This window comes from Drosophila obscura, unplaced genomic scaffold (assembly GCF_018151105.1).
Source record: "Drosophila obscura isolate BZ-5 IFL unplaced genomic scaffold, ASM1815110v1 contig_30, whole genome shotgun sequence".
In the NCBI taxonomy this organism is placed as follows: Eukaryota; Metazoa; Arthropoda; class Insecta; order Diptera; family Drosophilidae; genus Drosophila; species Drosophila obscura.
In genome coordinates this window covers 2,430,274-2,452,470 of record NW_024542818.1, presented here as the reverse complement: position 1 = coordinate 2,452,470, position 22,197 = coordinate 2,430,274, and the positions used below count along the sequence as shown (strand labels likewise).

Genomic DNA, 22,197 nt, shown 5'->3' with positions numbered 1-22,197 from the left:
TGCCGAACGCAGATTAGTCTATAATGCTAACCTGTGTAAGCAGCAACACGGATCAACTAACAACGATATAAATTGCATGTCTCGCCAGTCTATAAGTCTACATACGAGTACATACTAATATTAGAAGCCCGTAGCGGTGATTTACAGTTCAAATGAAAGCGATAACACCCTTTAGCTAAAGCTAAGATTATCTGTTGATTAGCGCTAATAAAGATTCTTACTTTCGTATTTCTTTCAGTGGGATTTCACATCTAAAATATTATTCTAAAATTAAACAAGCAAAAAAAGGCAAAATATGTTTATATATTGGTTTACATTTATCATATACGAGTAAAGACCTACTCTCTTTCTTCTGTTGCTTCAATTGTGATCAGTTACCATGATTTATTTCCAGTCTGTATGAGTGGAAGCGAAGAGCGTGTGTCGATTCCCGCTGTTAAGTTGGAAAGAGAACAAAGGCAATCAACACAGCCTGCTCCAGGTGGGTTAACGCTGATCTCTGGCTCGACTGCAATTAGAAACAGGTTTTGAGCAAGGTACGAGTAGAACTGTGAGTAGTTTTGGGCATTCGGTTCTATGCAGACGTGAGAAGAGTCTTTCAGTCAGTCGACATTCAAATGTGAAGATCAGCGGCGCTCGTGATACTACTATAAGCGGTAGAACGCGAACTGATTGAAAATAGACATCTTGTCTAATAGCTGCCGCAATGCGCAAGTCTCTGGGGAGTCTGGCTGGCATTGATGCCAATTCGGAGGCATTTTCGAGCTCCAGCTCTTCGCTTAGTAACTCCTACAGTGACGGTAGCGATTCGGCCAGCTGGGAGGAATACGTGGCTGCGGACGGCAGCCTCTTCTATGTTGAATACATGCCCAATGCGAAGTCAAGCATAGCGACTTCGGCGGAGCGTCGGGTGGAATTCATGCGCCGCTCACTGCGCCTGGGAAAGAAGCCGATGCGACGTCAACATAATGGCAGTCGCCCGTCCCACTCCCAGACGCAGACGCAGACGCAAACGCAGATGCAGACCCAGAGCCACAGTCGCAACCAGTTGTCAGAGCCCGAGCCCGACGAGTTTCGGTTCTCACACTTTAAGACGTCGCATGGGGACGCCAGCAGCAGCAACAAGAAGCTGCAGCTAGTTATAACTGCAGCAGATCGGTTTCGCTTTGGACGCCGCTCCACCGCGGTGGAGTCGATTCTTGGATTCCGTGTGCTGCCCTTTCCCGACCAGCCCGAGTGTCTCATGGTCGAGGGCTTTGTGCACGACATAAGCGCCATGCAGCACGACATCAAGCGCGGCGATTGGTTCAAGTCCCTCAACGGCATCGAGCTGTATGCCAGCAATGTCGACGAGCTCCTGCAGCAGTTCGTGGAGCCCACCCAGGTCTGCCTTTGCTTCCAGGCCTCCTCCAGCTCTACGGCCGCCGCCGCAGCAGCAGCAGCAGCGGCAGCGGATCCGACCTACGGACATAGCCAACAGGAGGAGCAGGTGCGCAAGGTGGAGAACTTTGCCATGTTTGCGGAGAAGTTTGAGGAACTCCTTCTGCCCGCTGTTCCTTTAGAGCCCGGCACCATTAAGACAGCCGATGCGTTGGATCATATGCCTTTTGGTATGCTGTTGCTGCCACCGGAATGCTACCAGCATGACCAGCACCATGACTCGCTGTACTATTACCCAGAGGGCGCAACGACCAACTTCCTGTACAAGGCACGTGGCAGCTTCCTCACCCTGCATGCCGTTCTCAGCGAGCTGCACACCCAGCCGATCACGTCGCGCCTGCTAGTAGACCAGGTCCCCTATCACGTGAACTACCGTCGGCTGAATGGATTTTTGGTGCTGTTCGCCTACACGAGCAGCCTCTACAGTGCGGCCGAGTGCAACATGCGGTCGGATGAGCTGATTGGCTATATCCGTTTCTCCATGCCGGGCTTGGTGCTGGAAAACTTTGGAGGAGCAGGAGCAGGAGCAGAGGGCAGTGCCGGAGACCTAAGATCATTCTTGCGCCACTTCTGTGGCATTCAGCGCACACGGCTGTTGCTCAATTGCCGGGGATTAACCCAGTTTGAGGAACTGCTCGGCCAGTCCCGGAATCTGCCCCTGCCCAAGGAGGCACAGCTGCGCGTATTCGACGCACTGAGCGAGATGGAGGCCATGGACTATCGCAACTGGAACGATGAGCCGTTGACCACGCACCGCGAGTTCTTCATCTATGGCAGCGCTCTGTACTACAATCACTTCCTGGTGGCCAGCCTGCTGCCAGCTGAAGTGCGGGCCAATGTCGAGGGCTTCCTGCGGTGCAGAGGGATCTTCGATCTAATTGGAGCACCAAGTGTGCGCGTCCGGGAGCTGTATGTGTGGGAGGAGATCGTGCTGCCCAATGCCACGGGCCGCTACTTTCTGACCATCTGCACACGCAACCATCTCAGCCTGGCGGTTATCCTGAAGATATTCGATGCCCCTGACATGGCGCCGGACACCGTGGTGGGACCATCGCTCTTTTACATCGAGGAAATACAGGAGACACTGGATCACCTTATTCAGTGCGGCATTGAGTCCCTCGCCATGTTCTGGTCCATTTCAAACAAGCGACCTCAAGTGCTAGAACAAGCTGGCGCTGAGGCAAAGGACGAGAAGGAGACCAACGGCAAGCTGGAGTCCTTCCTTAAGCAGAAGCTCACGGTCTTGAGTACTGCAGTATCGGTGGATGAGGAGGCAGCGCAGCTCTGTTCCTCCCTGGGCGGATCGTCGATACACAGTCTGACGCCCAGCGAAGACGACTCGTCGCGCAAGCGCCTGACACCCATCCATGGCGGCGCAGAGGATTCCGATAGCGAGTCGGATTGGGAGAACTTTGCCGTCCAGCATCCGCTGCACTATGGTCTCAATTTGAATTCGGAGACCCACAATCAGAGCCAGATGACTGAGTCGATGTGGAAGGAAATCAGCAATGTGGTGCCCGTGAAGATATCCGCCGGCTGGAAGAACTGTGTCCTTTACTATGTGTACATTGATATAGCCAATGGGTCTCTGTTCGCTCCCTTCAATGACTGCACGGAGAGTACCACATTTCTGTCCGAGATTCGGCAGGCCTGCCACATGATTCACTCTGTACTGGAGCGCTCCAAGCACTACCGCAGACAGCTCACAGAATCCATAAGAGTGTCTCCCAACGCCAATGGACATAGTAGCAGCAATGCAATATCTCTGGTGAGGGAGCACGGGATGACACTGGAAGTGTCCCCCCAATCCAGAACGGAGAATCAGGCCTGCGCCACGAAATCTGTTCGCTTTGTGGTGGTCGGTCGACTGTTTCAGTCGCCAGCCAAGGAGGTCTACATATGTCACCGCTCTGATGTTCCACAGAACATTGTGGAAATGGCATTCAGGTTATCATTCTTCTCTATGGGATAGAAGGCAATAATACCCGTATATATATACATATGTTATAATCGTAACCACATTCATACATACTCGTATATAGAAATGAAATACCTATCTAGCAAACGAAATCTTCATATTACATCAGTCCGTCCAATTAAAGAATAATTCGCTTTTCCGCCTGTAAATATTGGGGGAAATTAGAAATAAAAGAGAAATAAATTGTAAAAGGTACACACTGGAATGGAATGGAATAAATTGTTGAATTGTCAGTTATCTGAAGATCAAGCGGGTTGTGTTTTTTGTTGTTTGTTGTTTGTTATTTCACTGTTTAGTGTGGCTGTTTTCGCGTCTGACAGCACTAAATATTCAAGGTGTCTTCTAACAACGAGGTGGCGTACATCTTTAAGAAGTTAGATTTGTGCTTGTTTGATTTAATTTGTATCTCCGCTACTAGTGCATAGTGCATACGCTTCTGGACTTCTTCGCGCAGTTTGACAGCAAGGAGTACAATGTTACCCCGCTTGCCGGGGTTGTCTTGCCAAATAATAAAGAATAGACGCGATGTTAAGTGGGTCTACATATCTCTTCACTATCCTCTTCCAATGATTCACTACTTTCAGCTCTACTATACGGCCAGTAATTTTTCGAGCACGGAACATATGTAGCTACAGAATCATGGTATAATCATGTGATCGGGGGATAGCCGATATACAGTCTCGATCCTAACGACCCTGGAAAAGTAGGTCCGATCGGGTCCATTTGGATTAGATATAGCAACCCGAACTTTTAACTGTCTAAATATTAAAAATGTTGGTTTTTTCATTAAGCTATATCAGCCGATCTGGACGTGGCATGTCCTTGTGTGATCGGGAGAGTCATGTCCATCGATTGGCACACGGATAAAGGACAGGCAAATATCATGATGATCATGACAATCTGCATCCCCATGATACTGGGAATGTAGGAGCTTCGCCGATCGGAGCCCATTTGGCCGAGACATAGCGTCGCTAACTGTTGCGCATTCGTCATCAAGATGAGTACCAGGGCTTAATTACATTTTTTCTAAATCGATTCTTTATTACTCCGGACGAGGACCGGAACATCAGCCTCTTAACGGGAGATGCCGGTGTGCTCATGGATCCAGCCCAAGTAGCTGGTGACGCGAGTGAAGACAGCGGGGTATTCCTTCTCGCAGCCGGCGGCAGAGCCGAAGGAGGTCAGACCAATCTGGACCTTGCTGTTCTCCAGGACAAGAGGGCCACCGGAGTCTCCGTTGCAGGTAGAAACGCCAGCGGGGGTGGAGACGCAGATGTTGGAGTCGCGGATGGTGGTGTAGTAGGTGCGCTTGCACTCGCTGTTGGAAATGATCTTCATGTGGGCGTACTGGAGGTGGGCGGCGACGGCGCTGGACTCGTCGGAGGTGCGGCCCCAGCCGGAGGCGATGACCTCATCACCATCGTAGGAGGAATAGTGCGACTCCTCGCGGGGCAGCTCGACGGCATGGATGGCGCTGCTGTACTCGACGCGGGGAATGCGGATCAGAGAAATATCGTTCCGCAGGGTGCGGCTGTTCCAGTCGGCGTGGATGATGATGTCGTCCTTGGTGACGTGGTGCTTGACCTTGGGGCTGGAGCGCACAGTGCTGCCCAGATAGACCTCCACGGAGTCAACGCTAAAGGTGAACAATACGCTTAGCCACTTTTGATCGCTGTAATCTCTGCAGGATTTGCTTACCCATCAGTGCAGTGAGCGGCTGTAAGGACCCACTCGTTTCCGATGAGGGAGCCACCGCACCAGGCCGAGGAGGAGCCGATCTTCAGCGAAAGTCCGACCTGGTAGGGGAACTGGTCGGTGCGGGCATCCTCGCCGTGGGTGATGCGTCCGCCGGGTCCCGTCTGGACACCGCGCAGAGCCGATCCCGAGGCGTAGGCCAGGGCCAAAGCGAATACAACGAGCACTTTCATGATTGGGCTACCTATGAAAAGTATAAGTGATTTGAGCTCGTCCCGCCGCTTTTATAGACGCCCATCCGGCCAATCGAACCGCATGACGTCCCGCCCTATCTGATCTGTGGTCATTCTGATTCCAGCACCTGCTCAAGTGGCTAGTGTCCGCTCCTTGTGTAACGTAACGCGCCTATCGGCATGGCATGCGCCACATCCGCGATATGGGAACCAGAACAGATCTGGTTGTGCTTCTTGAAACTGTTAACTGTTGAGAGATACGGGTAGGGGCCAAACCAAATGAATTGGCATTTTCTCCTCGCCAAAAGATAGCCTAACGAGAGATCAATCAGCGGCTAATTGGAAATTTCCCAGAGAAAGAATCGAACTTGGAGCTTTTGAGATCGTGTAGAGAATAGAGAACATATCCCATCCCTCATTTCCCTTTCCGATATTTGTCCAATATCCTTTATACATATATCAACCAACTCTTTATCAATGGCCATAGGAAGGTGGTTTGTTGGGTTATCTTACCCTGTCTCGATTTCAAACTGCGACACTTTCTTAAGTGTACCCGTCCCAGCCCGCACTCCCAGCGTTCTCTGTCCGAAAATATCAATAACAGTCCCACTTTGGAAATGCTCAACATTTCATTTAATTTATTTACAGTGCCCAGCACTGTTTCATCAGCCATCGGCGAGTCACTCTACGGGTAGACAACTCCACTCACCTCCGCTATCCAATCCAAGTAGGCCGTGACGCGTGTGAAGACCGAGGGATAGCCCCTGGTGCAGCCCGACTTCTTGCCATACGAAGTGACACCTATCAGGATATTGGCACTTTGCAGGGGATCGTAGTAGATTAGTGGACCTCCGGAGTCTCCGGTGCAGGTCGAGCGTCCGCCGGTTGTGTCCATGCAGATGTTGGTGGGTTTGATGTTGGCGTAGGCATACTGGCAGTCCTCATTCGACTCCACAAACTGGACGACAAAGCGAAGATGATCGGAAATTAAAGCTGATTCTAAAAAAAGTGTATATTCAGGGGAAATCTAAGATCGAGTGAGAGAATATACATACCATCGCTCATGCGACCCCATCCAGAGGTCGTGGCCGGGACGTAGTCGTAGCTGACATGGCTCGAGGCCATTCCTGGCAGTCTGATGACATCTATGGAGCTGCTAAAGACGGCAGGTTCGGGCAAACGCAGCAGGGCAATGTCATTCTCCAGAGATTGGCTGTCCCAGTCAGGATGCAGGTATACGACGGGACTGTTCGCACGGATTAGCTGTTGGGGAGACAGTCGCTGCACTCCGCCCAAGTAGAATGTGATGGAGATGGCTCTGTAGGGGCATAGTTGTCAGCTTAATCTATTTAAAAACTTTGGGAAAAACCTACTCCTCCACACAGTGCGCAGCCGTCAGCAGATATTGATCCGATATCAAGCTACCTCCGCACCAACTAAACAAGTCGTTGGCCTCCTCTATAGACAGGCCCACTTGATAGGGAAACTGATTATCGCGGGCCACCTCTCCGCCGCTGATGCGCCCCGTCAGTGCGCCATGTCTAAGATCCAGACATCCCACCTGAACAGCGACGAATAGAAGACCAACCAGAGCCGAACCTATTTGCATCTTCAGTATATTCCACTCTTTCTGCCACTGACATGGCGTACCAGCCTGAATGTGGATTTATGGTCTCTTCAGTGGATTAATCTGCCCTGATTGGCCGTTCATAGTCGTCCGGGTGGCCATAATGCTCGATTACGGATTATCGGTTGCAAGCCATCTGAACGCCACTTGATGGCTGAACTTATTGAAATACATGTGATTTGCTTTCATTTGCTAGGGGTTTCCGATAGCAATGGGGTTCAGTTCAGCGTGTTCCCAGTGTGGTAAACTCCATATAAATGTGTAGAGTTTTGTGTATCCTTACTGAGGATATTATGATGTGCAGTCCTTTTATTACCCAATAGCCGCCATAAGTAAAACAACCATTGATTTTTCTGGGAAATCTTTCATCAATGAAACCTCGTGATTCGCAGATATACCTATTGTCAGAGAATGTGGTTCTATATATACATAGATTGTACATAGTGTACATATGTATTATCGGGCTCTTTTGATAACATATATATTCAATTATTGACGTATTACTATTCCAGAGGCGTAATACTATCATATACGAGTTCTAAGAGAGTAGCTTCTACTTCTGCGATCTAATCTGCCTGAAGTAGTCTTTTCAAATGTGAGCCGAAACAACGTTTCTCTCATGCGATATTTTGAGAGCCACTTACCTTTCCAACGGATTGAACGACTCAAATGGTTGGAGTCGGTCTTCAGGGCTATCAATTCCCTACTCACAAGGGAATCTTCATAAACTTTTATCACGTACAGTCTGTTTAATACGCTGACTTCAATTGGCAATCCTTCATAATGATTCATTGGGAACCAATTACAAATCCCACACAAATTAAGGAACGACCTTTAAGTAGATTGTTTTTAGCACGTATCTATGGAAATAATCCCAACCAGGTGATTCTACGCCGCCAACTATCTGGGGTGCTCAATTGTCGAGGGCTTCTCGCTCGTCGATAAGGCAATACGGCTACTCAGCTCCTATATAACCGTTGGACAATCCTCCCCACCAGTCATTGGACAACCAATTAAGTAAGATGAAGATACTGTCGCTTTTCCTGCTGACTGTCGCGCTGGCTGGCTCCTGCGCAGCTGTGCCTCTTCTGGCGGGTCTGGAGTCACGCATCACGAACGGGGACCTTGCCGTGGTGGGGCAGTTTCCCTACCAGGCGGGGCTGAACATCTCATTTGGCAACACGAGCACCTGGTGCGGTGGAACTCTGATCTCCCATCGCTGGATTGTGACGGCTGCCCACTGCACGGACGGAGCAGAGTCGGCCACCGTCTACCTGGGTGCCATCAACATCCAGGACGAGAAAGAGCCCGGACAGAGGCGGTTCCAGGTGGACAAGTCCCAGATCATTGTGCACACCAACTGGACGGCGAGCACGGTGGCCAACGACATTTCACTGATCCGGTTGCCCGTCTTAGTGCGGTTCACCGATAGCATTCGGTCCGCCGGCCTGCCAAGGCGTGTCAACGGAACGTATCCCACCTACGAGTACCAGAAGGCCTACGCCTCGGGCTGGGGACGGGACAGCGACAGCTCGGATGTGGTTTCTCCGGCGCTTCGTTTCGTGAAGATGCCCATTCTGCCGCATACCCTGTGCAAGATGTACTGGAGCGGGGCCGTGTCGGAGAACATGATCTGCATGAGTACCACCAGCGGTAAGTCCACCTGCCAAGGCGACTCCGGCGGTCCTTTGGTCGTCATGGAGGGCAACGACACCACCCTAATTGGCTCCACCTCCTTCGGTACCAACATGGGCTGCGAGGTAGGCTTTCCGGCGGTCTTTACGCGCATCACCAGCTATCTCGGATGGATCAGGGATCATGTGGGGGTCTGAATAAAAACGAATTTACATTTATTTTTATTTAATTTTTTTCCTGATTTTTTTGTTTATTTTTTCTCATTTTTATTGGTTTTTTGTTTTGGATTTTTGCCTGGTTTTCCGAGTCCCTCGGGGAGCGGGCCAGTGTCGAGTGAATTCATATTCGAACACACCGACCGACCGACCGCACTTCGTACCCAACCGTGATCCCAATGAAACCCGACACTGGCCCGATCCTCGAGGAGCGGCTTTTCCATTTCTTTCTTTCTATGTATATACAAAAACTTAAAGTAGGGGAGGGGAAGGGTAGGGTAGGGTATGGGCGGGGGGATCTAGGGGGTAGTTTCAAGAATAAGTATGTAAAAAGAAAAATTAAATCTTAGCTGCAAATTACACATTCGTACGATACTCCAATCGATCGAAAGATTAGAAACACGGATGTCTCCGTGGGGGTCTTCTCAATTATAACTTAAATTATATGATTTGTATTGTGTGTGTGTGTATAGGGGGGGAAGTATGTGTCTGTGTACGTGTGTGTGTGTGTTTAGTGGATAGTTTAGGGCTACATATATGTATGTGTATATACTATATGCATATACTCTGTATGCTTGCAGCTTAATGCAGTAGTAGAGAAATTGAATACGAATACGAATAGTGGTGAAAAACATTCGCTTAACTGTTTGCTTAGTGTCAAAAATTACATAAAAATTCAATTTCATTTGATTTCACTTTCTCCTGACTATTTCCGCCTCGAAGATGCATTTACTTTCCGCTTAGATTTCTATAAGTTTCGAACTTTTCATATTTTTTTTTTTTTTGTAATTTTTCCATTTAGCTTTCGTGTTTTTACATCATTTTTTGTAACGTTTTTTCTATTTTCTTGCACAACGATTTTTGTTTTACACATAATTTTGTTTTTGGGGGTTATTTTGTTGTTGTTTGTTTTGTATAATTTGTTTTTGTTTAGGGATTTTTGTTGTTGTTTTGTTTCCTTTTCGTAATGCTAGCTTTAAAAATAAATTAAAAACAAATGAAAGCTACGTCAACGTTTCGGGCGACCTTTTAAACATATTATCCACCGCCGAAACGATCAAATTGGTATTGGTTTAGTTTAATTCTATTCATCGAAAAGCACTGAAATACAATGCTGTAAGTATTGCTATTGGAGGGGGAGGAAGGGGGTAGGTTGTATGGAAAACCAAGTTGGAATTCGGAATTGAAAAACGGGGATAGAAAAACTTTGCTAACTAAAGAATAACCTCACTGCATTTGCATTCACTTGTATCATTATCATCGTCATTTACTTTTCGCGTAGCAACTATGATTTAATTCAATAATTTATTATGTAGTTTGGCGTCTTCAATTTTGAATCAAAGCGCTGGCTTTATCTTTTCACTTCTCTGCTCTACTCTCGTCCTGCTAGTATTTCTACTCTGTTCGGTGTGGATTATTCTGAATCTCCTGAACTTCTTCTGCAACGGCCTGTAATTAGTGGGGGGCCGTACTATATATTGTATATTTGCTAAGCGGAAGTCGGTCCTATATATATCTTTTAAGTGTCTCTCTCTCGTTTTGTGTATTCAATTGTGAGTGCCTGTGTGTGTGTGTATGCGTGTGTGTGTGTGGTGTGGCTATATACATCAGATAGTGTTGTCTGTGGTATTGATTTGCTAACTTAAATGCTAGACGGCCGTGTTGTGGTTGCAACTAATCGAGAAGCCCTCGCTAGAGCATGTACTTCTCTATATGTACGATGGGTCTCTATGTCTGTATGTCTGTCTCTGTTTTTTCATTCTATTTTGTCCGATTCTTGGATTCCTAAGTCCGATTCCGATGCCAACAACTCGTTTAAAACTATTATGTGTTTGTGTTTGCTTGTTGTGTGTGTGTGTGTGTGTGTGTGTAAGTATAAGTGTGTAATGTAGTATAATTATAAATTAATTAATGCTGTACAAAAGTTTTCGCTCATTGAGTTTTGAGTTATATAAATATTCTCCACCTGGAGAATCGATCAGAATCAGATCAGCCGTCTCTTCGAATTGCATCTCCGACTTCGTCTTCGTTTTCGATAGGGCGATTCGAATTCGATCCTCGGGTTTGTGTGTTTTGTGGTTTAATGATTTTTCAGATTTTGCTTAACTAAAATGAATCAATAATAACTTAGGCCACTAATGCATCTGAATCTGCATCTCACCAACAATCCTAACGACTAAATCTAGCATCGGCTTACGGGCTCTCTATACAGTTATCAAAAAGTGCGACTTATGGATTAATTAGGAGCTCCCTCTCCTCCTGCTCCTGTCTCCCCTCCTCGTTCTCCTCATCCTGTGGCAGCTCCTGCCTATCCTTTTCCTCCTCCTCCTTTTCCTGATGCTACTTCTTGCTGTAGACGGGCAGGGCGGGCGGTGGCAGGCCGATAGGGAGAACAGCATTCGTTGGCGTCATCAGCATGGAGGATGTGGTGGTGGTCATCGGCATGCTCGAGGCCAGGCTCATCGCCGTGGAGATGTTGGGTGCGGCGCCTGCACCGCCGAGAGGGGCAAATACGCCGCCACCAACGCCAACGCCACCACCAATTCCTGCTCCGACAGCTCCATTGTATTTCGAATAGTCCTGACCCTTGCTCTTTTTGCTCTCCTTTTCCCGGTCACGTTCGCTGTGCTTCTTCTTGTTGCCTCCGCTGCTACTGCCGCTGCCCGAGGAGCCCGTGTTGTAGCCGCCGGCAAATGGAGGCAATGCAGGAGCAGGTACCGCTGCCATTAATCCCACACCAGCAGCGGATGAAGCTAATGTCGTGGCCATCGCTGGGGGCATGCCATAGCCTGGAGCCACGGCCAAGCCGGCAGCCGCAGAGTAGTTGTTCGGCTCCACTTTATTCTTGCTAATCTTCAGCTTGAGTGGAGCCGCCGTGCCCACCTGGAGGCCGCCGTTGGGATTCGTCGGGGCACTGGTCTTGATCACCATCTTGAGGGAGTCGTTGGCCAGCGAGCTATCCTTGCCACTGCGATCCTTCTGCTTGTCCTTCTTGTGCTTCTTGCGCTCCTCCTTATCCGACTTATCCTTGGACTTGTCCTTCTCCTTGTGTTTATGCTTGTCCTTCTTCTTTTTCTTCTCCGACTTACTGCTGCTGTCATCCTTGAGGTCGCCGCCGCCCAGCTTGGTGAGCGCGTCCACCTCCATCGGAACGGCGGAGGCTAGGAGATTGGACATGGCACTCATGCTGCCCGAAAGCGGCTCCTTCTTCGCCGGCGCGGGCATGGGCTCTAGGAGTTCCGCTGGCGGCTTCAGTCCCGGCATGGTGAGGGCATCCGGCTTCAGGAGCGACACATTCGACGGACAGAGACTTTCCTTGAGCAGGCTGCGCACCAGATCCGGCGTGGTCTCGATGCCATTCGACATGTTCAGGGGCGTGTGCTTCTCCTCGTAGCTGGGATAGGCGGGCAGGCTGCTGCTGTTGTCCAACTTGCGGAGTTTCTCGCGCGGTAGATTACTGCCGTCCAGGTCGTCCAGCTTGTTCAGTCCATACTGACTGCCTGATATATCGTTGGCCCGCTTCAGATTGCCGACATCGCGGATCTCATTGGGATTGGCCAGCAGTTCCCCTCCGTGCGGCAGAAGCGGCTTCTTGTGGGGCGGCATCATGGCTACATTCTTAGACGACGCATTGGGCCCGCCGCTGCTGGTCATGGGCATCACGGGACGATGCTTGTCCTTCTTGGTGGGCGTGAGGCGATCCTTCTTGGGGCTGTCCTTGTCGCGCGGATGATTATTCAGCTTAAAGTCGTGGCCCAGCGGAGCCGGAGGCGGAAGGAGGCCGTTGAAGGGCTGGCTTTGCGGCTCCTTCTTCATGTCGCTCCACTCGGGACTGAACAGGGAATTGTTCTTGGCCAGCGACGAAGCCTGGGGAGGCGCTTCCAAGGAAAGCTGCTGCTGCTGCTGTGGCTGCTGCATGTGACTGTAGCCCTGGCTCTGGGGATAGGGCAGCTGCTGCTCGAATGGCGGCATGCCGTGGACGGTGGAGCCGGATTTGCTGCTTCGATGGCTGCTGCCATAGCCAGCCGGGGGCTGTGCCCCGTTGCTGCCACACTGATAGCCACCGCTTCCGCGGGACATCAGGGGATTGGGGGGCGCACTGTTACTATAGGATGGCGGCGCATTCGGGTACATCTTGTTGCTTTGCGACTTATCCTTTGAGGAAATGCCCACTGCAGATGAGTTGGAGGCAGATGGATGCGTTGGCGGAGGCTGCTGCGGCTGGGGCTTCGCGCTCGAGGTCATTTTGTGGGAACCATGTGGAGGAATACCCACACCGACCGGCGGCATTCCTCGCGACTTGTGATAGTCGACGGGCATGGGCGGCCGGCCGGGCTGCTGCTGGCTGGACGACGAGTTGGAGCTATTTCGTTGGCTGCCACTGTTCCCGCTGGCCGTGGCGCCCATGCTGCCGCTGCTCCGCTGGTGACTGGAGGGCAAGCGATTGTTGTAGCCCTGTTGCTTCGCCTTGTGATCTGAAAGTATAAATCGCTTTGAGTGCTTCGCTCTCCTGGGAGATGTGCTGTCCGTTGTCTACTCACCTGGATGACCATCGGGTGGCAGGCCACCCGCGTAGTTTGGCAACTTATTGTGGCTAGCGGACGACGATGATGATGATGATGAGGAGCTGAGAGGCACATTGCTTGCGGAAGATGAACGCTGATGACTGCCATCTGGTCGCCTCTGCTGCGGCACCATCGCTGGCGGCGGCAAAAGGGTCGACTGCTCCCGCTCTCTTTCCCGTTCCCGCTCCCTTTCCCGATCTCGCTCCCGATCGCGATTGTCATTGCCATTCATGGCCAGCTCTGGCGGCGGCTCAATATTTGAGTGATAGCCCTTCATCATCTCGCTCATCTTCCAGTCTTCCTTGGGCTTATCCTTCGATGCCGTCCGATTGCTGGCTCCCTGGGCGATCGCCTTGATCGAGTTCAGCTTGGACTTGAGGCGGGCGGGGCTCTTCTCGTAAATGGCTATAAACTCGTCCGTCAGCTGTTTGAGCAGGTCCAGCGACACGCTCTTGTCCACATAGTAGAACCAGTGCTTGCCCTCGGTCGACTGTGGGATCTCCCAGCGCGACCATTTGCAGGCCAAATAAATGCAGAAACATGCCACCACAGTGGGTCGATATTGCAGGCACATCGAGGTCAGATGCAGGCTGTTTCCAGGATGGTAGTTTAGTGAAATTAAGTGGCAAGTCGAGGTGTATATATGTGTGTGTGTGTGCGCGCAGGGGGGTTACCACATTTTTGCCCTCTATCGCCGTATCCTCCACAGTTTAAACAAATAACTAAAAGTCCAGTAGTATTTCTTGTATTTCCGATGGGTGGGTGTCCCCTTTCTTTATTTTGTATATTTTTTCCGTTCAAATTACATTTTAATTGCAGAAAAAACCCAAGGTAATCGATGGATGGGTCTGTCCAATAATTTACCTCAGAAATCGGACAAATTGCTACGGCATATCATAAAATCAAAATGGTTCTGTTTCTGGTCAAAATGTGTTTACAAGATGTGTGTATACACGTGGGATTTTAGCGGATTAGACGGACCCGAGACAACGAGTGTCCTTGTGTGCCAAAAATGTGTACAAGTAGGGTCCGGTCCGTAGTTCTTTTGTTTTGTTCTGGGCAGATAGAAGTCTATTACCTAAGCAGGTAGCCGAATCATCGCACGGTTTGACTCTACCTTTTGATCCCCAGGCCATCCCACTCAGCGCAGGAATGGACACGTCTATGCCACACCACTACCACCGCCACACGCGCACACACACGAACAGACTCATATACCATTGCGTTTGGGGATTGGGGATAGAGATTTTGTCAAGGATTGGGTCACCAGAGTGTAGAGCCATACCTGTTTGAGGCCAAAAAGTAGGAGGTCTGCGCCAGATCCTTGCACGCTAAAATATATCACAGTAATCAATTCACAAATCGCTCTACGTGCATATCATTTGGGATTTTGGGATATATTTTAGAGCAGATTGGTGCCTACCTTTGACCAGCTGGCACGTGCGCACCACATGCGTGTGCGGATGATCGATGGCCACATCAAAGCCGAGCGTCTGCAGCAGCACGTTCTCGTTGAAGACGAGCTCCTGGGCGAGATCGGCGTAGTTTTGCTCGGTGGTCGGTGGCAGGCACTTGTTGGCGGCTCGTATCACATGCTCCAGCTTGCGGGGCTGCTCCTCGACCTTGGCTGCCAGAAAGAGGCTCGCCGATGCCATCGAGTTGCGATGGAAGTGTGTGAATGAATGGAACGCATAGAACCGATGCATATACACAATGGCCGTATTTATGCACAGCTGGGACACCTGCAGCCGCTGGCCCATCTCCTGTATCAGGTAGGCGGTCATCTGCCTGTACTGGAGCTCGTCGTCGCCTTTGATGCCACCTCGACGACTGGGCGAGTTGGTCAACTGTTCATTGCTGAAGTACCAGATCTTGTCCTTCTCGAATGGCAGATTGTTGTTAGTACTGCTGCCGCTGCTGCTGCTGCTGGCGCCGGGTACTGCACTGGCCGAGCCGGAGGACCCTGCACTCGTGGAGCTGCCCGGGGGCATTGGCGTGGCCATGAGACTCATTGCCGCCGCCGCCGCTGCCGTTGCTGATTGCTTTGCCCCTTCCTTTGTTTAGTTTCACATGCAAGCCTCTTTATTGCGCGCTCCCGCAGTTGGATCGCACAGATTCTGATTGCTGCCGGATTTCTCCTCTCCTCTCCACACTCTTTCTCTTTCGCTCACTCTTGCTATGCGGACTGCTGACTCAAGCGCTGGCTGCCGTCGTAGGAACTGTACGAAGAAGCAGAGCGCTCTTTCTTTGTCGGCTGTGTGTGGTACAAGGCGAGTGCGTTAGTGTTAGTGTTGGTGTTTTTGATGGTGATGGCGTGGGTGGCGGGGAGGCGGATTGGGGAACGGGGAGCGCTCGCTGCGGCTGCCACAGCACATTGGCTATGTGAGTCGCGGAATGCACATTCGATTTAACTGCTATTAGCTGTTGCGGCTACAGTTTTTTTACACTTTTTCCGCCGCGCTGCTCTTGTCTGCTGTTGTGTGCGTGTGCGTGTCCGCGCGCGTGTATGTGTGTGTGTGTGGTGTGGTTTTCTGGAAATTGCGACTGCGGGACACTACCGCGACAGCGACGTGTTATGCAACTTTCATAGTTTCAATTCATTGTTATTTGTATTGCAATTACCGTCGCGTTGGCCACAAACACCATCACGATTTGTTTACTGCACTTGATTGGACATTGATTGGATCTGGACAATGACAAAAACTTGCAGAAAAAAATGTATTCACTCACACGTAGAGGTGTCAAACGAAAGAGGGCACTATCGATACTATCGATATTTTGCTGCTAGCCTCTACTATCGATGGTTTTGAGACTATGATGATAGTATCGATGTAATAATGAAACTATCAATGAAATAATGAAACGCAGTTATCGTATCAATGAAAAAACAATGAAACTATCAATGAAATAATGAAACGCAGTTATTGTATCAATGAAAAAACAATGAAACTATCAATGAAATAATGAAACGCAGTTATCGTACTTATAGTTTTAAGATCGCCCGACTAGGGCGCCACTATCCGCTCAACACTACCCCTTCAACCTCGGCCCTGCCACCCTGTCTGGAAATCTTTCCCCTTCCTCACTACTATGCAAATTATTTCATCGATATCCCTGAAATGCACATTATTTACATATTAAGGTTCAAACAAAAACAACATAAAACGAATGTCACGTCGTTTTGTGGCGTTGCCAGACTCGTGCAATTCGTAGTTGCTGCGGGCTGCCATACCATGATATTTTTTGATTTTTGTCCATAACAGTTCGAAAACTTAACATAACATAAGTTCGAAAACTTAACATAATATTTCGTCACGACGCGTTTGAATTGATTGTTCCACAACAATTGCCAATTTATTAACAATGTAGCCAGAAGTTATATGATTCATAGTGACGTCACGGCTGCAAAACTTGTGGCAACCCTCCTTTCGGAATGATGAGCTTTTTGGTTCTGTACTTGGCTAAAAATGCCAATTTCGAATTTATAGTAAAAGAGTTAAATAAATCTATTTCTCGCCTAACAGCACAGATCGAAAAAAAAACAGAAAATAACAGAATCATCAGAAATTTTTTACGGCAAAAACTCTGTACGGATCAACAGATCAACAAAAAAAAAAGGTATATACTGGAAAAGTATCCGAAGTATTTGCTTGTTTTTTTGGTATATTTCGACCCACCTCGAAAAAGATATCATTTTGACATCTTTTGCCAGCAAACACGAAGCAAACATTGCAATAAGAGAACAAAAACCAAATGAAATATATAAATAATGAAGAAAATAGAGTCTAGTTAATGCAGTATTATATGATGACAATTATATGGATATTATAATTTATTATTTTTATTAATTTTCATTAATATAAAACAAATCATAATTTCAAAACATTTTTTCTTCATGGTGTCCGGCACGTGAGGCGTCGCCATCTGCTGCTGCTGATAGTCAGACACATTGCCTTGCCAATAAAATATTGGGGAGCCCAGGATATGGCTGGGGAAGAGCGGCCCCAGCCGAAGAAGTGCATTTTGTTAACTTTAAATAAAACCAAGCAGCGGTCTGAGCAGTGTAACCGTTCGGAATGCAGTGCACACCTCTGGTCACACCACTGTCCGCTCGAAGAATATATGACATTTGTTTGCTGTCAAACTGTTTTTGGATCTGAGTACTAGGCTTTACGTTTTACTTATATGTTACGTATCCAGCAACACGAGAACAGCTGATGCACAGCTCAGGAATATATGTTCAACAAACCTTAGAAATGGAATTAAATAGATTGAAAAATAAAATATACCATTATACACCGTCAATATACCTTAAATTTACCTTGAACTTGTTAAATTTAAATTTAAATGCAAATAAATTGATCATTTAACACCAGTTTTCAGGTGTATGTATACTGTATACTGTTCTATTCCCTCATTCTATCCGTTCGATATTTGCCTTGCCAAACCATATACAAAACACACACTTTTCGTTTTATTGTTATTTATAAAACAGATAATATATATATATATATTTGTTATGGTTTGTAGATTAAAATATACAAAATTTAGCTAAAAATCTTAAAACTCTTATGTCGTAACAGTAAATAATTATGCTAGCTTGCGTTTTTGGATTTTCTTTCGTTCATCCTTATAAAATTAAGACTAAACCGTCATTGCCTTTCCCTATATCCTTCTAAAATTCACCTACATACCATATTACGGATCCCAACGTTAATTCTCTTACAAGATATACATAAATACATGCGTGTATATTATATATTGTGGCTGGCTTTAGCTGATTTCTCTTCGCAGACATTTCAAAAAGAGTCCGTTAAATGTACAATACACAAACCAAAAGTCAAATAAACGTGAAAAACACTTAAATTATGGTTGGTTATCTATAAAATAATTTAATTGCACCTAACTGTAAACCATTCAACATATTTTTCTAGTCCCGTGCCGTGCCCGTTCTGTTCCTCAAAATCATCCTTCGTTCGGTTTGAAAAGTAGAAATTTTCATTCGTTTCTTCGGTTTACCAATAAAGTATTTTGGGTCTTAGCCTAGTTAAGAAATCGCGCACAAAGGCTTCGATTTTCGTTAATAATTAATTTAGTTGGTCTTATCCAGCATTCGGGTTTATCCAATTCAACAAATAATTGGTATATATATTCGTATAATATATCTTTACGTTAATAATCAAGTGGAAACATGAGGTCCAGAAGTTGTTTAAATATATATACAATTATATCGTGCTAGGCATGTACTCGTAGAAATATTTTCGGGGCTGTATTGAAAAACTTGAGGAATGGTTTCATGTTGAATGAGGAAGTCCTATCTTGGAGTGGGTTTAAAGCTGCGTCCTTCAGGGAGTGAGTGGTTCAGATTCATGGTTACGTTACTGATTTCGTTGTACTTGAGTCGTCAATCTTTTGCATATATTGTTCGATTCGATTCTGTATCGGTGTGTGCTTAACATTTAGCATCCTTATAACATGGGAATATGTATCCACTAATAACTAACTAATAACTGATGTACGCTAGGTAATGGTAGATGCGATGACTTAATCTAATAAATAGACATAGACATGTTTTAATTATAAATCCATGATCTGTGGGGAAACCTCATAAACTGAGACCTCGTGACGTGGTGTCGTTTCGTTTCGTGTGTGTGTTCTTTTTCATTGTCCATCTTACCACTACAAAATATTCGTACACCAATCAGATTTTATCTAAAATATGCGATCTGTTCGTAAATATGGTTTATCCTATATAGACTTTGAATATATACTATAACTTATGTAACTTTATGTACTTTTTTCATGGGAGGTATATCTAGATTCCAAATTTGTAGCGGGTTCCATATATTTGTATCATATCATTTGCTTACTGTTCTACTCTGTCCATACTCTCTCTTCCATTATTTCTTTGTTTTTTTCTTGGTTGTTTTCTCTCGTTTCGCGTTTGAGGTTGGTTGGTGAAGTGTAAATAAAACGCATGCAGAAATTGAAATAATAATTTTATTTAAAAATAAAAAAATAATCATAAAAAATGTTTACAATGAACAGAGTTGAACTCAAGACTCACTTTGTTTATTTGCATCATCCAATCATTCAATCAATCAACCAATCATTCATTATAAACAAAATGATATATTGTAGATTTTTCATATTTCATTTTCATTCCACGTACACATACTCGTAAGAATATTAATAATAATAATAATAATAATAGATAAAGGTACTTAGAGAACGCAACTAGTATATAGAGATGTAGATTAAAGAACTAGGAGTTGGTTTCAATTCTCTCTTATTCATGTTTGCTTTTAAAAGAGATTGCACATTTGGGCAGTGTTTGAAATTATTGTAAAGGGGTGTGTTGCATTGAGGATTGCTGTTGCTGTTGCAGTTGCTATTGCATTTACAGTTGTTGAAACTATTTGTCAAAATCTTGATTCTGTTTGTCTCGGTTTTGTGGCAGTGTGACGTTTACATGAATACAGAAGTTACGTTTTACTTTTACGTTTAAGTTTACGCTTTATAAATAACATATTAGACTTCAGATCGAAAGAGTTTTAGTGGTTGGTTTTGGTGTGATAGTACTGCATAAGCGATTGCTCATGGAGTGCGGGTTCCCATGGGTGTGGAAACCCCTGAAAATGTATTTACTCTTTGCTCTTTCTTTTTATATTTTTCCTGTGAGTTTTGTGTAAAATTATACGAAAATTATGCAATAATAATTACAAGAAAGTTTAGACCACCAGTTTGTGCAGATGGGGTGGGGTTGTTTACTGTAGCTTCAGTTAGGAAGTGTAGCGTGGTAGGATTTTCGATGGGGTGTAAGCGGGGTAAGGAGAAAAACTTAAATAAATAACCTAAATATACTCGTAGAAATAGCTATAACTATGAAATAATAAATTTCTTTCCTTCTTCTTAATAAAATAAGCAACAAAAACAATTAGCCGAAGAACAGGACACAGAACACAGACACATCCAGATCCCAGATCTGATCAGTGCCTGGCCTGTCCTCGGGCAGCGGGGGCTGGGGGAGGCAGTTGAAAGATGATATTAGGCTAGGGGGCATATACAATACATAAAATATACTCATATACAGTGGATAAGATGGATAGAGATAAAGAATTTCTTGCAGCTATGCGTCCACGTACCCATATACATACATATACTATCTACGCGTACTCCTATGAATGTGAATGTACACCATCCCATCCGCGTACCACGAATATCGAGAATATCAGTAAGAGTCGGTCCATTCCATCCGCAATAATAATAATAATCATATTAATAATAGTGATACTAATAGAATAACCAATAATAACAATATTCATTAATTAATCGTACAGTTAGAACTATAGTTAAAGTTACAGTTAAAAGTACAACACTAACGCCAATGAATAGATCATTATTTATGTGTAGGTCCTATGTATAGGGTCTCTGCGTGGGTCTGCTTGTGTGTCTGTGGACCAGGGGTACAGGGTATATATAATTCTGGGGTATTTTGGGACTATCATCTATGTAATTTATACTCTTCCGCGTTAGTCCTAATGAAGAAACTCAACACATACAATATACAAGGAAATCCATCCCTCCTTCGCGTAGCCCCGATCCGATCCCAATCGGATCCCATGCTACTATTGCCGCTAGCCGGTTATTACGGTTAATCCGCTTCCCAGAACATATTGCCATCGATCTGAAACTGATCCGATCTGAACCGATCTCGGATTACATCTATTTACAGCCGCCCGATCCTGCCGATCGCCTCTCCTCCCTCACACGCCATTGCAGTCGATCTCGACTATATCCTTGGGCACATCGACAAACTGGTAGACCAGCCGCTGGCCATCCACCTTCGCAAGGATGCCGCGCTGGTAGTAGTAGCGCAGGGCACGGCCCATCGTCTCATAGTTCATGTCCGGCTTGTTCTTGTGCATGCCCCAAAGGCGTGACACCGCCTTCGAGTCGACCAGCTTGAAGACACCCTTCTCCCGGTTCGTCCACTTGATGAAGCGCGGACAGTACTCACGATCCTGCAGCAGCTTCAGAAGGAACTCCCACAGGTAGGTGGTGGAGCCCTCCCGGCTGCGTCGCTTCACCCCCATCTCCAGCTTCGGCTTGCGCGGCTTCTTCGCCTTCCGCTGCTGGAAGCCGCCCAGCTCCAGCATGTAGGAGAGATCATAGCTGACGCTCGACGTCGCCGGTTGGATGACGCTCTGTGAGGCGGCCGCCGCCGCTGCACTGGCGCTGAGCATGGCGGCCGCTGCCACCGCGCTGCTGCTGCTGCTCACAACGGAGGCCGCCGCTGCATTGGCGATTGTGGAATGCGTGTGCTGCTGCTGCGTTTGATGTGGATGCGGATGTGGATGCGAGGGAGGCGCCAGCTGCGAGTGTGCATGCTGCTGCGCGTACGCTTGTTGCTGCTGCTGCTGCTGGGATTGATGCTGCTGCGTTTGCTGCTGCTGCTGCTGGTGCAGGGAATGATAGCCGTTGACGCCAGAGCTGCGCTGCTGCTGCGTCGGTGCGTTGAAGTAGGACGTTGTCAGGTAGCTGGGGGTCTGGGGGGTGCCGGGCGCCCCTGGATTGCCGACGCCACCGCCGCTACCGCCTCCACTGCTGCCATAGTAATTGTCGGGCACTGCAAGGAGTAAAACAGAGGGACAAAATGTTATTTGCAGTTCAAATTTCTCCAAATTGAACAGGCTGATCTGTCCCACTGTGCGTATGTATGGGGCACAGGTATAATTTTGTATGGTTTTTACTAAGTTTAGTTTTTTTTTACATCCGGCGTTGTTGCCGCAGTCGCTCTCGCTCTCGC

General features: G+C 47.2%; 6 protein-coding genes across 7 annotated transcripts in view; 2 read left to right on the top strand and 4 right to left on the bottom strand.

Moving 5' to 3' along the window:
• The first annotated feature begins 597 nt into the window (after positions 1–597).
• On the top strand, positions 598–3,627 carry LOC111081816 (protein inturned). The gene has a single exon (XM_022377965.2). It carries the CDS (start codon positions 707–709, stop codon positions 3,410–3,412), a length of 2,706 nt encoding a protein of 901 aa, XP_022233657.2. The 5' UTR covers positions 598–706; the 3' UTR covers positions 3,413–3,627.
• Positions 3,628–4,433: 806 nt separating this feature from the next.
• LOC111081817 (serine protease 1-like) lies at positions 4,434–5,373 on the bottom strand. Its single transcript, XM_022377966.2, has 2 exons — positions 5,117–5,373; positions 4,434–5,054 (listed from the first exon to the last, which is right to left on the bottom strand). Exons 1-2 carry the CDS (start codon positions 5,344–5,346, stop codon positions 4,493–4,495), a joined length of 792 nt encoding a protein of 263 aa, XP_022233658.2. The 5' UTR covers positions 5,347–5,373; the 3' UTR covers positions 4,434–4,492.
• Positions 5,374–5,955: 582 nt separating this feature from the next.
• On the bottom strand, positions 5,956–7,231 carry LOC111081966 (brachyurin). Its single transcript, XM_041594617.1, has 3 exons — positions 6,720–7,231; positions 6,402–6,664; positions 5,956–6,345 (listed from the first exon to the last, which is right to left on the bottom strand). Exons 1-3 carry the CDS (start codon positions 6,953–6,955, stop codon positions 6,032–6,034), a joined length of 813 nt encoding a protein of 270 aa, XP_041450551.1. The 5' UTR covers positions 6,956–7,231; the 3' UTR covers positions 5,956–6,031.
• Positions 7,232–7,955: 724 nt separating this feature from the next.
• Positions 7,956–8,826, top strand: LOC111081965 (brachyurin). The gene has a single exon (XM_022378138.2). It carries the CDS (start codon positions 7,996–7,998, stop codon positions 8,803–8,805), a length of 810 nt encoding a protein of 269 aa, XP_022233830.1. The 5' UTR covers positions 7,956–7,995; the 3' UTR covers positions 8,806–8,826.
• A 1,372-nt stretch (positions 8,827–10,198) lies between these two features.
• On the bottom strand, positions 10,199–16,111 carry LOC111081964 (cyclin-T). The gene is made up of 5 exons (XM_041594576.1): positions 16,011–16,111; positions 14,812–15,642; positions 14,674–14,719; positions 13,365–13,978; positions 10,199–13,298 (listed from the first exon to the last, which is right to left on the bottom strand). The coding sequence occupies exons 2-5, from the start codon at positions 15,398–15,400 to the stop codon at positions 11,164–11,166; spliced, it is 3,384 nt and encodes a 1,127-aa protein (XP_041450510.1). The 5' UTR covers positions 15,401–15,642; positions 16,011–16,111; the 3' UTR covers positions 10,199–11,163.
• A 3,266-nt stretch (positions 16,112–19,377) lies between these two features.
• The window catches only part of LOC111076913 (ecdysone-induced protein 74EF), a 39,522-nt gene continuing 36,702 nt past the window's right edge, over positions 19,378–22,197 (bottom strand). Inside the window, exon 4 of one of the 2 annotated variants that reach the window (XM_022370963.2) lies at positions 19,378–22,017. In XM_022370963.2, the coding sequence (XP_022226655.2) occupies positions 21,155–22,017 (863 nt within the window). In that variant the 3' untranslated portion in view covers positions 19,378–21,154. The remainder of the gene's footprint in view (positions 22,018–22,197) is intronic. The other variant, XM_022370964.2, reaches the window with a different exon arrangement.

Coding starts and splice junctions, on each gene's coding strand:
- LOC111081816 (XM_022377965.2), top strand. CDS start 707: ATGCGCAAGTCTCTGGGGAGTCTGGCTGGCATTGATGCCAATTCGGAG.
- LOC111081817 (XM_022377966.2), bottom strand. CDS start 5,346: ATGAAAGTGCTCGTTGTATTCGCTTTGGCCCTGGCCTACGCCTCGGGA. Junction 5,055..5,116: donor GCCGCTCACTGCACTGATGG/GTAAGCAAATCC, acceptor GTTCACCTTTAG/CGTTGACTCCGTGGAGGTCT.
- LOC111081966 (XM_041594617.1), bottom strand. CDS start 6,955: ATGCAAATAGGTTCGGCTCTGGTTGGTCTTCTATTCGTCGCTGTTCAG. Junction 6,665..6,719: donor GCTGCGCACTGTGTGGAGGA/GTAGGTTTTTCC, acceptor ATGCCCCTACAG/AGCCATCTCCATCACATTCT. Junction 6,346..6,401: donor ATGGGGTCGCATGAGCGATG/GTATGTATATTC, acceptor CACTTTTTTTAG/AATCAGCTTTAATTTCCGAT.
- LOC111081965 (XM_022378138.2), top strand. CDS start 7,996: ATGAAGATACTGTCGCTTTTCCTGCTGACTGTCGCGCTGGCTGGCTCC.
- LOC111081964 (XM_041594576.1), bottom strand. CDS start 15,400: ATGAGTCTCATGGCCACGCCAATGCCCCCGGGCAGCTCCACGAGTGCA. Junction 14,720..14,811: donor CACGTGCCAGCTGGTCAAAG/GTAGGCACCAAT, acceptor GATATATTTTAG/CGTGCAAGGATCTGGCGCAG. Junction 13,299..13,364: donor GCCACCCGATGGTCATCCAG/GTGAGTAGACAA, acceptor TTATACTTTCAG/ATCACAAGGCGAAGCAACAG.